This window comes from Solea senegalensis, linkage group LG5 (assembly GCF_019176455.1).
Source record: "Solea senegalensis isolate Sse05_10M linkage group LG5, IFAPA_SoseM_1, whole genome shotgun sequence".
Classification (NCBI taxonomy): Eukaryota; Metazoa; Chordata; class Actinopteri; order Pleuronectiformes; family Soleidae; genus Solea; species Solea senegalensis.
Window position 1 is genome coordinate 6928009 of NC_058025.1, and position 13730 is coordinate 6941738.

The 13730-nt window shown below is 38.6% G+C and overlaps 3 protein-coding genes across 3 annotated transcripts in view; all 3 read right to left on the minus strand.

Annotated features, from left to right (window-relative positions):
- Positions 1-1422: 1422 nt before the first annotated feature.
- On the minus strand, positions 1423-3220 carry lg5h9orf85 (linkage group 5 C9orf85 homolog). The gene is made up of 4 exons (XM_044026619.1): positions 2994-3220; positions 2523-2629; positions 2325-2438; positions 1423-1766 (listed from the first exon to the last, which is right to left on the minus strand). Exons 1-4 carry the CDS (start codon positions 3093-3095, stop codon positions 1541-1543), a joined length of 549 nt encoding a protein of 182 aa, XP_043882554.1. The 5' UTR covers positions 3096-3220; the 3' UTR covers positions 1423-1540.
- Positions 3221-3423: 203 nt separating this feature from the next.
- On the minus strand, positions 3424-7622 carry f2r (coagulation factor II (thrombin) receptor). The gene is made up of 2 exons (XM_044026616.1): positions 7329-7622; positions 3424-5876 (listed from the first exon to the last, which is right to left on the minus strand). Exons 1-2 carry the CDS (start codon positions 7408-7410, stop codon positions 4654-4656), a joined length of 1305 nt encoding a protein of 434 aa, XP_043882551.1. The 5' UTR covers positions 7411-7622; the 3' UTR covers positions 3424-4653.
- Positions 7623-7688: 66 nt separating this feature from the next.
- iqgap2 (IQ motif containing GTPase activating protein 2) overlaps positions 7689-13730 on the minus strand; it is a 32939-nt gene continuing 26897 nt past the window's right edge. The window contains exons 29-38 of the mRNA XM_044026613.1: positions 13401-13633; positions 12539-12671; positions 11551-11653; positions 11311-11452; positions 10144-10231; positions 9827-10039; positions 9573-9733; positions 9314-9457; positions 8444-8552; positions 7689-8223 (exon numbers count right to left, since the gene is read on the minus strand). Of these exons, the coding sequence (XP_043882548.1) occupies positions 8110-8223; positions 8444-8552; positions 9314-9457; positions 9573-9733; positions 9827-10039; positions 10144-10231; positions 11311-11452; positions 11551-11653; positions 12539-12671; positions 13401-13633 (1440 nt within the window). The 3' untranslated portion in view covers positions 7689-8109. The remainder of the gene's footprint in view (positions 8224-8443; positions 8553-9313; positions 9458-9572; positions 9734-9826; positions 10040-10143; positions 10232-11310; positions 11453-11550; positions 11654-12538; positions 12672-13400; positions 13634-13730) is intronic.

Genomic DNA, 13730 nt, shown 5'->3' on the forward strand with positions numbered 1-13730 from the left:
CAGTGTGCCATAGGACAACTTTAAAAAGTGTGTGTGTTTCAATCTCGGGGGTTAAATGATGGCACAGATGAATTAAAGCAGAGTGAAAACATACCAACTAGTTTAATATAACATACACATTTTAAACAAACATAAGGATGAAGAACAGCAGTTTAATGGTGATGGAAGTGTTTAAGTCATGTTTAAAGGCATACATATTCTTGTGTTGTACTGAGAACAATTTTTTTACTCAGTAATGGATGTGATTTAAAACGTACAGTACATATCTGTATGTACATGTATGAATATGTGTACATTGATATTACTGCTTTGGTTTTATTTATTTTGGTGGGTGTGTGTACATATATATATACACGTGTGTATCTCATTAATTATTTCAATCATTATTTTATCTCATTTAATTATGCAGTTTTACTACCTAATTCTTTTGTTGTTTAGTGTCTTACTCTATTAACTCATTTAATAGTTTTTTTTCAATCTAGGTGGATGAGTCAAATATGTCTTAATATGTCTTCGATATTTATTTGTAACGTGATCAATTTCAGCATTGATGTCCGTTTACAGTTCTGTCTTCATAGTTTGACTTGTTTTATGGAAGCAATTAAAAGCCCAGTAAAGAAAAAAATGAGGAACTACTATTTCCAATGACCTCAATGTGTCAGAACCATATGACAAACAACCACATATGTTCATTGAAAATAACATGATGGCGTGCGAGGGTTAGGGGTGGCCAAAAATAACGCAGCGTTGACACGAGTCTCTGCTGATCGACGCCTTTTCATGTTTGAAATGAGATAATGCTCACAAGATCCAAAAAAAACAAGTTTCACAAGGCCCCACGGTCCTTAATCTGTCTCATATTCATTCCAAATTGGAAATGATTCTCAACATTCTTGATTATGTCCTGCAATCATTACTTTCACCTGTGTTTTATTAGCCAGACCTACAGTATTGTCAGTAGGAACTAAATGGACAAAAGTATTGGGACACCTGACCATTACACCAACAGGGACTGTAATGACATATTTAAATACAGATACAGTACTTATAACAGCTTTCATGGTTAAACCCTGACCTTTAAGTCCAACCATGTCTGACCATGTCAAACTGTTGCCACAAAGGTAGAAGTGTTGTCCAAAATGTCTTTGTATGCTGAAGAGCTAAAATTGTCCTTCAATAAAGATAAGGGACCTTGATCCCAAAGTCTAAAAAACCCTCACTGAAAGCCCCAAATACTTTTATCCATATAGTTTTTCTCCTTGAAGAGGCACTTAACTTTGAAGTCATTATCTGACAACGCTTCTTCTATTCAGTCCTTCCTCAGTCCTACACCCAGAGGAAATGAGACTGACTTGACGACTCATTAGCATCGGTAAGGTCGAGCATTCCAGAGCTACGCACACATTAATGGCACACTTTCACTTCAACCATAGTCACAGGTTTACTTGCATCAGTTAGTTTGAGTGTGTTACAGAGGTCATTATGTACACTGACGAGAAAAAATGTGATTAAAAAAAAGAATTAAAAAACTCCACTTTCTTTAGTCTTTAACGTCAAGGCTGGACACATCTGGCAGTGCTGCAGTCTTATTGTGCGTTTTCCTTCCACTCGAGTCGTCGCCAACGTCTTCGTCATCCTGGCCAAGGTCACTAAAACCGTCATCATAATCATCGTCACTGTCCAAGTCTTTCCTCCCTCGTCTACAAGGTTTCTTCGTCTGTTCGGGTTCCTCTTCTTGCTCGTCTTTATCCAGATGTGAGTTCACACTGCATACAGGAGATGAAAACAAGATGTTTACATGTTCTTTAACAAGAACATGGCAAGCATTACTTGAGGTATCATAGTGTGAGCAGAGAAGTAAATAAAAGTACATATGGTAATAAAAAGGGTGCCAAAATGACAACAGAAACGTTTTAATGTCTCTCTCTGTCCACAAGATGGCAGTCCTGTATATGTGTGACTCCAAAGTTTACATATATAAAAAGGAAATGTTAAGTTATTCTACCTTCAAATGCAGGAAAAAAAATACATTTCAGTTACTTAATCATTTAAATCATAAACAAAATGAGAGCATGTGATTATGAAAGGCTTGTTTATGAGTCTCTGATGACAACGCCTACATTAAAAAATAAAACTGGCATCAGTAAGTTTACTGTCATTTAAACAGGGCGTGAAGGGTTTAATTTGCTCTTCCAGTGATGATACTCTCTGACTAATCAGTGACTGGTAGTGCCACAAAAACAATCGAGTTTTTCCAGTGATCCTTCCAACTGCAGCTTTAACTTGCACACATGAGAAAAAATGAACTGCACAGTAATACTCACGGAACAACAATGTCCTCCTTCTTCCCACACTTGCAGCAGATTTCCAGTTGAAGAGAACAGGGTTTACAGATGACGTGATACGCATCCTTCACCGTCTTCTGAGAGCATTTGACACTGGAAAAGAAAAGCCAAGGTGAAGACGTGTGTGGGGACAATTTTATGAAATGACACAAGGTACGCATTTAACTCAGCGCTCACCATTTTCGCGGCTGCGTTAGAGACTTGTATTTGCTGTATTTGACTTTCCACTCGAGAACATCCTTACAGTGTTGACACAGCCCGTCGTGGACCTTTGACTTTGCCTTCTACAATTCAAGTCATATAAACAAACGGGACATTTGAGTACAGCCACATTTAGGAAACACTTAAAAAACAACATTTAACTCCCATTTTCTATTAACAACTACTAAAGCTGCTACAATACAGAATGAATCTGTAGGCTGTTTTATTGTGTTACATGAAATAAACCGGGTGGATAAAAGATTTTTAAAAGTAAATCACACAAGTCTCCAATGACTACACAATACATGTACAACAATAACGTATCATGCAGCATTAAGACCATTGGAAGTAAGTTAGTAGCTAAATTAAAAAAAAAAAAATTCCAGTGGAGTAAAATATCGACAGTTGTGTCAACCGAAAAGAGAAGAATATAAAACGTTCACAAACCTTCACTTGTATAGTTGCTCCGTACTTGTCGTTTCTGAACGCGGAGGAGTTTTGGTGTTTCTGACCTCGCGACCGAGACACGTTACCTTTCTGAGAACTCATAACTTATTCTTATTTTATTTGTTTATTTAAATGTTTATTCACACATGTTCTCTTCGGTTCACAAGTGGAAAACAACCATGAACACGAGCATGCTAGCACTAACCCGGAAGCAGAAGGAGTAGAGGGACCGCGTCAAATTACGTCACTAGGGTCAAAATACTATTTTTTTCTCCTCCACAAACTTTATTGACAATGTTTCCGAACAAACGTTAGAAACTCAACAGTGCATCATATGAGACCGCCAGAATAAAACACATGTATAAAATAAAAGAGAATAAAACAAGAAATAATCTAAGAATGAAATTTAATTAATGACACGTTATAGTAATTATTTTATGGTGTATTTATTTATTTAATTTTGGCACTTTCACTCATAGAATGTGACCACAGTGGACATAATGTACAATACAAATAATTAAAACAACAAAAAAAGTTAAATTGTAGGTTTTTAATCAAAATAAATAAGAAACATCAAGCTCAACATATACGGACTAAAACCTGCTGGTAAATCCATTTAATCTGACTTTATAATCATACATTTTGTAAATATTAAACACATTTAATCTGAAATAGTAATGAGTATAAAATGTGATGATGTGAATATTCAAAAACATGCTAGAATTAGTAGTTATTGAAAGTCGGCCATCAGTTTGACACAAACAAAAGTAAAAGAGTGTGGGGAAAAAAGAGGAAAGACAATTTTAAATTATGGTTTCAAGGTTTTCAAGGTTTTGTAACATTTTTTAATGCAATCTAAAAGCCAAATGATAACACTTAAAGTTTCTGGATAGTTTCCTCATAATTGCTGAGTGTCAGCCATCTGTGATTGTAGCACGCCCTCTGTTGGTGCTTTGGAGACATGACATGACTTGACATTATGTCAATTCTGGCCAATCACTCCCCTAAAATATTTCCAGCATTCATTTTGAAACATGAAAATTCAGCAGGTAAAATGTCGCGTTCCATTAACACATCAGAAGTCGAAATTGGCAGTAGCAATATCAGCCGATAACAACGCTCTACGTAGTATGTTTTACGCACACAGACAGCGTAGCAACGTGTTTAAGTTTAAAAATGATGACACAGCACTGGGGAAACTGTATTCACGGCAAAACATGTAATACACATGAAGAACAAAAAACAAGTGAAGGTGCTGGTATTACAGTTGATCATACCCATGAATTTTCTTTGTAATGTTTTCAAATACATAGGCCTATAGATGCTTTAAACCAGAAGTCTCAAACTCGCGGCTCGTGGGCCACATGTGGCCCCCCAATTGATTTCATGCGGCCCGCCACTTAAAATCAACTTATGATAATGAGTTGTATCTGTCTGTCTTTGACATTTATAGATTCATAAATATGTTTTTATGGTGCACTCTGTATCATTCCATATCAACACAAACACTTTTATTTTGAAGTGAAATATCATCTTTATTTTGATATCATAATTGAATATCATGATATAATTTTAGCTCATATTGTCCACCCAGACTGGAAAGTAGTTCTTTCCTCCACTTGACCGACCCCCTCCTGACCAGCCTAGATGCTCATTTGAATTAGGCCACCAGCCTGCTGTACTGGCACCCAGGGCCACTTTGACCACTCTCCATCTTACATAACCTGCTGCTGTCTGTTGTCCGCCCACTGGTTCTTGTGCTCTGCGTCTCGGAGCTGCTCTCTCCCTGCTTAAGTCGCCGGCACCTGAACAGCAGCGCCATCTGCTTCTGGCACTGAGACGAGCCAAAGTAGTAAAGGACTGGGTCCAGACAGCAGCTGAGGCTGCCCACACACATGGAGAGCAGGTACGCCTGATAGGAGCTGTCACCCGAGCTGTGGGACAGCTGGACGTAGTGAACCATCAGGATGATGTTGGTGGGAGTGAAGCAGACCACAAACACCACCAGCACCACAAACACCATCACCATGGCCCGAGTCTTTCTGGAGCGATTCTCCACGTTGGCTGCCGCCAAAGCCTGGATGATTCGTATGTAGCAGACAACGGTGAAGACCAGAGGGATGAAGAAGAAGACAGACGAGTAGATGGGAAAGAAGTAAAGATAGTAGGCCTGAAGTTTCTCCACGTCCTGCACGTCATGGCAGGTGGTGATGTCCAGGTCAGACAGATAGATGGTCTGCCCTGAGGTGAGCAGTGGGACGACCCCTCCGAGCGCCAGCAGCCACATCGCGCCACAAACGGCCGAGGCCGTCTGAGGACTGCGCCACGTCAGCGAGTTCATGGGGTAAACCACGGCCAGGAAGCGGTCGATGCTGATGCACATGATGAGCAGCACAGAGCAGTACATGTTGCAGTAGAAGGCTGATGTGACAACTCTGCACATGAAGGAGCCATAGATCCAGTTGTTGCCATGGTAGTGGTAGGCGATCTTGAAGGGAAGGAGAAGGCCAAACAGCAGGTCAGAGCAGGCCAGGTTCAGCATGTAGATCACCGCCGGCTTTCTGGGACGGATGTGATGCACAAACATCACCATGGTGACGAGGTTCAAGGGCACACTGACGATGAAGACGAGGGTGTAAACTGTCGGGACGAAGCTCGTCGACAGGCGACCCTGGAGGAAACCTTTGGCCTCCTCGGAGACAACATAGCGACGCTTTGGTAGACGAGCGTGTCCTCCTCCCGCCGGCTCCTGCCCAGAACCTGAGCCAGAATCTGCGTCATCCTTTAAGTTCTCTAACACGCGCAGGTCAACGAACTCCACAGGCTCTTCCTTAGTGACCAGCACAGAGTGACCAGAGAAAGTCCTTGGTAGAAGTAGTGAGTCTTTAAAGAGAGAAACAGAGCTGAATAAACATCTCTTATTTTTCATCTTTAGAAAAATCCACTAGGTTTTAGAGAGTGTTTTATTTATTGCTTGTTTTTAAATCATCTGACTGAGTTGAGCACTGAGGTCGACAACTGAGCAGCATATGGACGTTCTTAGTTCTAGACTTAAAACTGAAGAGGACACAGCCTTTTCTGTGGCCGTGGAACAGTTATTATATTATTATTATTATATTGATTCAACGTTTCAAAAGGGCCACTTCACCCAAAAATGAACACATTTTTTAATCTCATTTCCAGAGGTAAGGTGTTATTTGATCATCAGACAGTGGATCTGGGATAAACGTCTAATTCCCACAACAACAGAGGAAGTTGGGTCTGATAAAAATATAAATAAATAAAATTGACAAAAAAGTCGAAAATAAAAGCCCTGCACTTCTCTTCACTGTGTTTTCTGAGTTTTCTGAGTAAAAGATCTGACAGAAATTTAAATAAATAAAGAATGGATGACATCCCTTTAAGTCTTTGCTACAAAATGAACTTATTTACTTTGAGCTTTTAATGTATATTTATTTTATTTTATTGGTTGCAGTTCTTAATAGCCCCTCGTCTATTTTTATATATTGTTTCCATTGCTGTTTTTTAGCATAAATAAATTTGACCTTGACCCATATTTATGCTAAAATATGTCACATTATAAACACATTCATTTCTTTATAAACCTTATTAAAATACTTTTCACAATCATGTGGATATATGTGTATTATATTTTCCCCTTTAGTTAGTCCCCCAAATATTTTCTTTATACTGAGTCAGCATTTTTTCCACATTTCCGACTATTGTTTTCCAACTCCAATCATTAAAAGTATTAAATGCATATATATGCATCAACATTTTACAGATATTAGATATTCATGTATTTTAATTAATAAATACACTAATAATTGAAACACAATTAGATTATGATCAATTATGGCATTTAACTGCTTGAGGAAAGTTGATTTTAAGCACTTTTGTTTTACAATTTCATATGGTAGATGTTTGATATAAATTAATAAGTCAAAACTTTACTGACGTGCAGTCGTTTTTCCCTGTCCACAACCTTCTGTCACTGACATAATTAGAAATATTGATAGTTCTTTTTGTTTAATGTGAAATTCAACAAGTTTTCCACTTCATTATATTCAATAGACTACAGCCCAGTCTATTGTCTATTTGGCCAGACATAAAGGAAATTATGGGCTACATTATCTTTCAACAGAAGCAACTGTATGCAGGAAATGGTGCAATTATTTTCAGAGGAAATAGTCTTACACGAGTAAAAGTCCTGCAGAATTCATTCCTGCACAAACTATAGTGGTCTTATTAATTATTATAAATCCACTACCAACCATTATCGTGTGTTCAAACTTTCACAACACATGTATTTAAGACTTTAAGTGAGTGACTTACCATTTTGGAAGGAGAAAACTGAGGCCGAGAGAGAAAACAACAACAATCCCACAAACAGGTGAACCATGGCTTTACTGTGCATCCTCTACACACGTGTTGAGATGATTTGTTTGCCAGGACACAAGTCACTTCAGTCACTTCTCTGTTGTCTTCACAGCATCAAACCTGTTATTACAGCTCAGTGTGGAAAGCCACACCTCCTCCCCCTCAGTGCACACTTGTCGCCGCCCCAAAATCAAAAGAAATAATATCATAATAGTAATTTTCAACATATTCCCTAAAATACACGAAAAACATGTGCAATTTATCACTCGCATTGTTCAAGCGTTGTTAAAAATACATAAATTCATGCAACTTTTAAAAAGTTTAAATGTTTTATTTATTAAAACATGTTTCTTTAAAGCAGTAATTAAAAAGGCACTGGTAAACTACAGTAGTTCATAGAGAGCGAGTTCGACTTCATGTGAATTCCCATCAAATCCAACAGTGTTCTTCTGTTTTTTTTAGCATCTTTTACAAAGATAGTATGAATAACATTAACATTTAATTCTTAAAAATCACTTTACATTTTACAATCAACCACATAGAAAAATACAGACTGGACATAATACAGTGGACATATAATATAATAGCGAACATTCATTTTTTGGGGTGATCCATGAAATCATAATTAAACGAAACACAAACATAAACCTCTCGCCTGAACTCGCTGTGGTCGTTAAACTCATATCTGTGAGAAGGCACAGTCTGTTTCCTCTCTCTTTGCTCTTTATCATGTTCTTTATTTTCCATAGAATTTCTTGTTGAGGAGGAAAATGAGCAAGTTGACATTCACTTTGGCTTTGTCGAACATCTTCATCACGGCCACACCCTCGTACTGCAGCTGAAGGAGGTCCTGAAGACACAAAAGACAACAACAATAATGTTCAACTCATATTATCCTCTTTAGTTCTTCATTATCAGAAAGAAAAAGTACAGACTCATCACTGAGCTGAGTCTGAGCTGAGTCTGAGCTGGAAAATATTATTCTTTCCACAACAGGAAATGTGGAAAAACCACCTGGCATCACGTCTGTGTGATGGCTCCATTTCACGGAAAGTTTGCCAAACGTTTACCTGGAAATGAAGCTGGACTTTTTCCATTTCGACTCCCATAAACTTCGCCTTTACCTCAAAGTCCCCAACTTCCTCAGAGGGTGAAATGTCAAACATGACATTTTTAAACCTGAGAGACAATAACACGGGATTAGTGGAAGAAAATGACAACACAGCACAAAGACGGGAAAACAAAGCCATTATTCAGTGATCTTTTAGAATTTCCATCCACTTCAGCTAATTTTTCCCCCCCGTGTTGGCAGATTTGAGTTGAATTGTGCTTTTATCATGAATAAATGTCTCAAAAATAAATTTGTTTTTAAACTTTCCACGGAAATCAACAGGAGGAAAGAACTGGAGATTTTCAAGCTTGAAGGTTGGTACTTAAACATAGTTGGTAAATAATGTATTGCAGCATAACATCCCTCCCCCATATGGCTTGTGGCTAATTTTTATTCCAGCAACTAAAAATGCTCATGCGGCCCAAAAAGCAATTTTCACGTAGACCACAATAGTAAAAAGAGACGCCTGTCAAACTGTTCACATAGTTTTTGATAAAAAGACATTGAAATAATAATATTCATGATGATATTTCACCTAATTTTAAAATGAAAGTGTTTGTTTTGATATGGAACAAAAATAGTTGACACAAAATGCTTCTATTAATTTGAAAAAACCCCAGAAACAAGGCCATCAGAGATGCAGACTTCACCCCATTCATGCAACAAGCCTCTGGCGGCCTCTGGAACACAGACAGACAGACAGACGCAGAGACACACAGAGCCACTAAAAACAATATTTCACTCCCACTCTGTGGGGCGAAGTAATAACTCATTATAACTTGATATTAAGTGACGAGTTTGCCAACTCTGTTCTCCAGGCTCAACTCACTGGTTTGTCTGAAGCCCTTCTATCTCCAGAACGACTCCCTTCTCATGCAGCCTGGCTGCAGTGTACTTTAGAGACTGAGGCTTCCACTTCTTGCTGCCCTTTTCTTCTCCTTTGCTGTCCAGTTTTATTGATCTGCGAGAATTCCTGGCGACACAGAGCACAGTGGTGCGTTGCATTAAATCAAGTGACGTCTCCCCACATCCATCAGACCCACATCGAGATAAAATAAATCATTTTTTCTAAATTCTGTGCCACTCACTTCCTGTTGAGGTTATCCAGGCAGGTCTTGATGTAAGTATCGTAATAATTCATCTGTTCCTGGTGGAAAGCCGTCTTCGCGTTGAGCGCCGTCAGCGTCTGCTGGAGCTTCACAAGCTCAGCCTTCCTCCTCTGCCTGTAGCGTCGCTGGTAGCGAATGTCCTGTCAATTGCATATGAAAGTGTTATAGCGGCGCTTACATGTTAGCACTGAGGGCACATGTCCATCGATAAGAATGAAGAGTTGCGTATTAACCTTTGATATGTCGTTGATGAGGTCCTGGTATTTGTTGGTGGCAGTGGCGAGGCCGGCCTGCTCCAGGTTCCTCAGGTTCCTGAGGATCTTCCTCTTCTTCTGCTCCAGAGGCAGCTGGCTGTCCTCGAGAACACCCGGGTTGCTCTTCAGACCCTCCGGTGTCTGAGCATCCTGGACCGCTCGCCACTCCACAATCTTTACATGCTCCAACTCCTTCAAGAGGGAAGTCATTTTTAGAAGCAGCAGAACAGGTACAGGAAAAAAGACCCAAAAGGAATATTTACATCATTTAATGCATTAATTTAATGTCTTTTCACCTGTGGAGCAGTAGCCGGGGTCTCAAGAATTTCAGGTAAAGTCTCTCCAGGTTGAATCCGAATCACATCCACAATGAGCTTCTTTGTCCTGATTAACACATACACACACAAATATATTATTTTATTTCAGGTACAATGTCACAAAACCAAAAACAAATTCAGATCAATCTTTGTGGGAAAAGTGTTTTTAGTATCCAAACATAAAATACAAACCAATATTCTCAGCGGACATGAATTCTTCATCAATACACATATTTTATTCTTAACAATAAATACTACCAGTAGAAAACATTTATGAGAAGTAGGTTCGGGAATCGCCACGATACAATATTATCACGATATTGCGATATACTGAGTATTATTTTGTGAAATCAATATTTTGCGATATACTAGGAACCACTCTAGTGAGAGTGAGCACTCGGCTAATCTTATGCTAATCCACAAAAAGGTTTAATGTTCATTTGTAACATCGGTAAAAAAAGGCAAAAAAAAGAGTCTTAAAAGTGATAGATCACGATAGTTCGTTGTATCAATTCCCCCCCCCCCATGAGAAGGTAATATTTTAATATTACCTTACCTTATAATATTAATATTTTCAAATAATTACAAATCATAATATGCATCATCTAGTTTATATTTGTCCATATTTAACAGATGGCACAGAAATTTTGCCATAAGGAGAATATTATATGATACATTATAGACCTAGCTAATATTTCTTAAAACTGACTTTCATCATTTAAAATAAACTTCAAAAAAGCTTTTTAACAGCAATTTTTTATAACAATTACAGTTTAGAGGACATGCCCATGTAAACTCAGAAATACCGATCACATTCAGTTTGGTAAATGAAGTAACACCAGGAAAAACACCAGCTCACACGATCCCTTTTAAGAAAGTGATGCAGACGGATACATGTTTATAGGCCAGATAACCCTGACCACCAAACCCCTTCCTTTTTGGACAGGAAACAATAGAAGAGCAGGAAAGATAACAAAGACAAGCGAGTGAGTGATAGCCATAAAAAACACACGTGTGTTTGTGTAAGGAAAGGTTAAATGAAGTGCATCACACAGCGTTTACAGTGTGGCTCCGTGGCCTGACAATTCAAAATTTAACGATATGTTTGACATGCATTAATTATTTTGTCTCAAACTCCAAACTTACTTTGTTATAAGAGTCTTCAGGTCTTTGTCGTCTCCTTCCAGCAGCTCAAACTTGCTGGTCAGTGTGAGGGAGATTTCCGTCTTTGCCAGCTGATGTAGAGCACTCTCTCGGTTTGGGTCACTTGGGTCCACTGCTCCTTCACCTGAAATCAAAGTTATAAGTCATAGTTCAGGTTGAGAGAAAGTCAAACATACTGTAACCGACCCATGATATAATACACAAGTGAAAGTGTGACTGTACCAAACAAAGACTCGACGTCGGGCACGTCTCCCAGGTCCTGCAGCAGCTCATGTAACAAGTCATTGTGGTCTGGAGAGATGGCCTCCAGATGTTCCAGCAACAACTGAACAAATACACACACATGTGATTAGACTTCATACTTACAGTCAAAAAATTCGGAGTGTAACATTTAATAGGATTCATTGGCATAAATTTAATATGTAATCATGTTAATTTGTACGTGTAATTGTTTTAAATAAGCCTTTTCTACTTTAGACAGTTTAGACTACTTTAGACTACAAAGGTCACTGTAGTTCTCTGACACAACTGCAGTCTCACCATTAGATATCAATAATTCCTACACACTGAATATTTAAGATATTTTGTGAAACGTTTTTGCGACATTGCGATTCATTTAGTTTCTTATTAATGAACAAACAACCAAACAGTTTTATAATTCATAGGTAACAAAGGTTATGTGCATTATCCACTACCTAGTAAGTACCTGTAGGCTATGAACAAAAATAAATGCATCATGTCTCATCGTTACATCTTAAACAAGGACATTATAACATCAACATGCGTATGTCCACTGTTCCCTTTGACATGATGAGTGAAACTGATGGGTCACTAATACCTTGTTTCTTGGTCTCAAAACATAAAGAAAGGAAACATGAAGATGAAAGAGCGAAGAAAAATAAGTGGCTGTGTGAGAAACTATAGATCACAAAGGATGGGAAATGGACAGGAGGGGACTGTAGAAACATGGGAGAGCAAGATGGCAGCCTCTGTAATACAAGGACCTTTTCTTAAGTCTATACGTAAGATTTAATCTAAGGCTAAAGAAACCTGAACTATTTACTTTTAAAGTAATTGTGCACTACAAACATACTTCTGTGTGTTGTCATGTCAAAAAAAAACCTCCTAAATGAAAAATAACCCACTGGATCTATAATCCAGGCTAATCCACAGAAAGAGGTGGTAGACAAGTTATTTTGCTTGGATTTACCGAGTGAGTATTGATGATCTCCTCTATTGAGATGTAGATGATAGGTTTGCTCAGGGTCACCATGTCTGAGTATTCATCAATGTTAAACTTCTCCTCAGGTTCAGGAACGTCACAAGCAGACTGGAAAAAAGCCCTGAAAGAAAAAAAAAAAAGGACCTTTTTAGTCCAGTCTTTTAATCTGAATGCTTAATTGTTGTTGATGTGCTATTGATTTCTACTTTGTCATACAGAGAAGTGGCTTCCACAGACTTAATCCAGTAGAGTGGATTAAGATTTATGTGGATTTCCAGTAATGACAAATTCAAATCACAGTAATGTAGGTCAGATAAGAAGAAGACACATTCTGGTCCAGCCCTTCCTCTTTTAGTGCTTTTAGACAGACATAGGATCTGGTTCTGACTCAACCCCCGGCAAAATTTCCATCATTCCTCTACTTTCTGTTCTGTCTTCACAACCCAGAATATGCCATGTCCACTTATGATGAACCAGTATTTTTTGGTTCTAGTGGAGAACCAAATTTGAATCTTCAGTTTGAACCCACCGGCCAATACAAAATTAAGTTTGGGAACCGAAACCAGAACCACAACGAAGCCCCTCTGGAGTGAAATTCACTACATGTTTTGATGGAGTAGCTTCTTCCTTTGCTGCTGCTTTAGTTTTATAACTCTCCTGTCTTTGTTATTAAAAGGAGCATTTCCTCTTTCTCTACCAACTTTAGCATATTGTTTGCGAGCATTCATGAAATCCACACAGTATGTGACTATGTAGTCACACTGGAAGACCATCTTTCCCACACTGCCTTCTGAACACTTCAACCAGCATGATTTTTACGTCAATATTCATTTCTGCTTTCACTTCTTACCTAAACTTCTCATATGTCTGAGAGATGTATTTGTTCATAGGGGTCATGTGTGCGTTCTCGCCCTCAAACAGCTTATTGGCAGCAGCGTGCTGGAGCATCTTCGCCACAGACCCCAGGTTACGACGCTGGTCCGGGTGGAGCTGCCCTCCCGCCGACATGTCAATGATGTCGAAGCCGTCGGGCGCAATGATGGGCGGGTTCATGTAGCGGTAGTACAGCAGGTTTCCTACAATCTAAGGAAAAATATGTAAAAAAACATCTGTCAAATTCTATTCAAATGTGATTCATTCCATTCATGATTCATAACATATCAAATTTGAGGGTTTCACA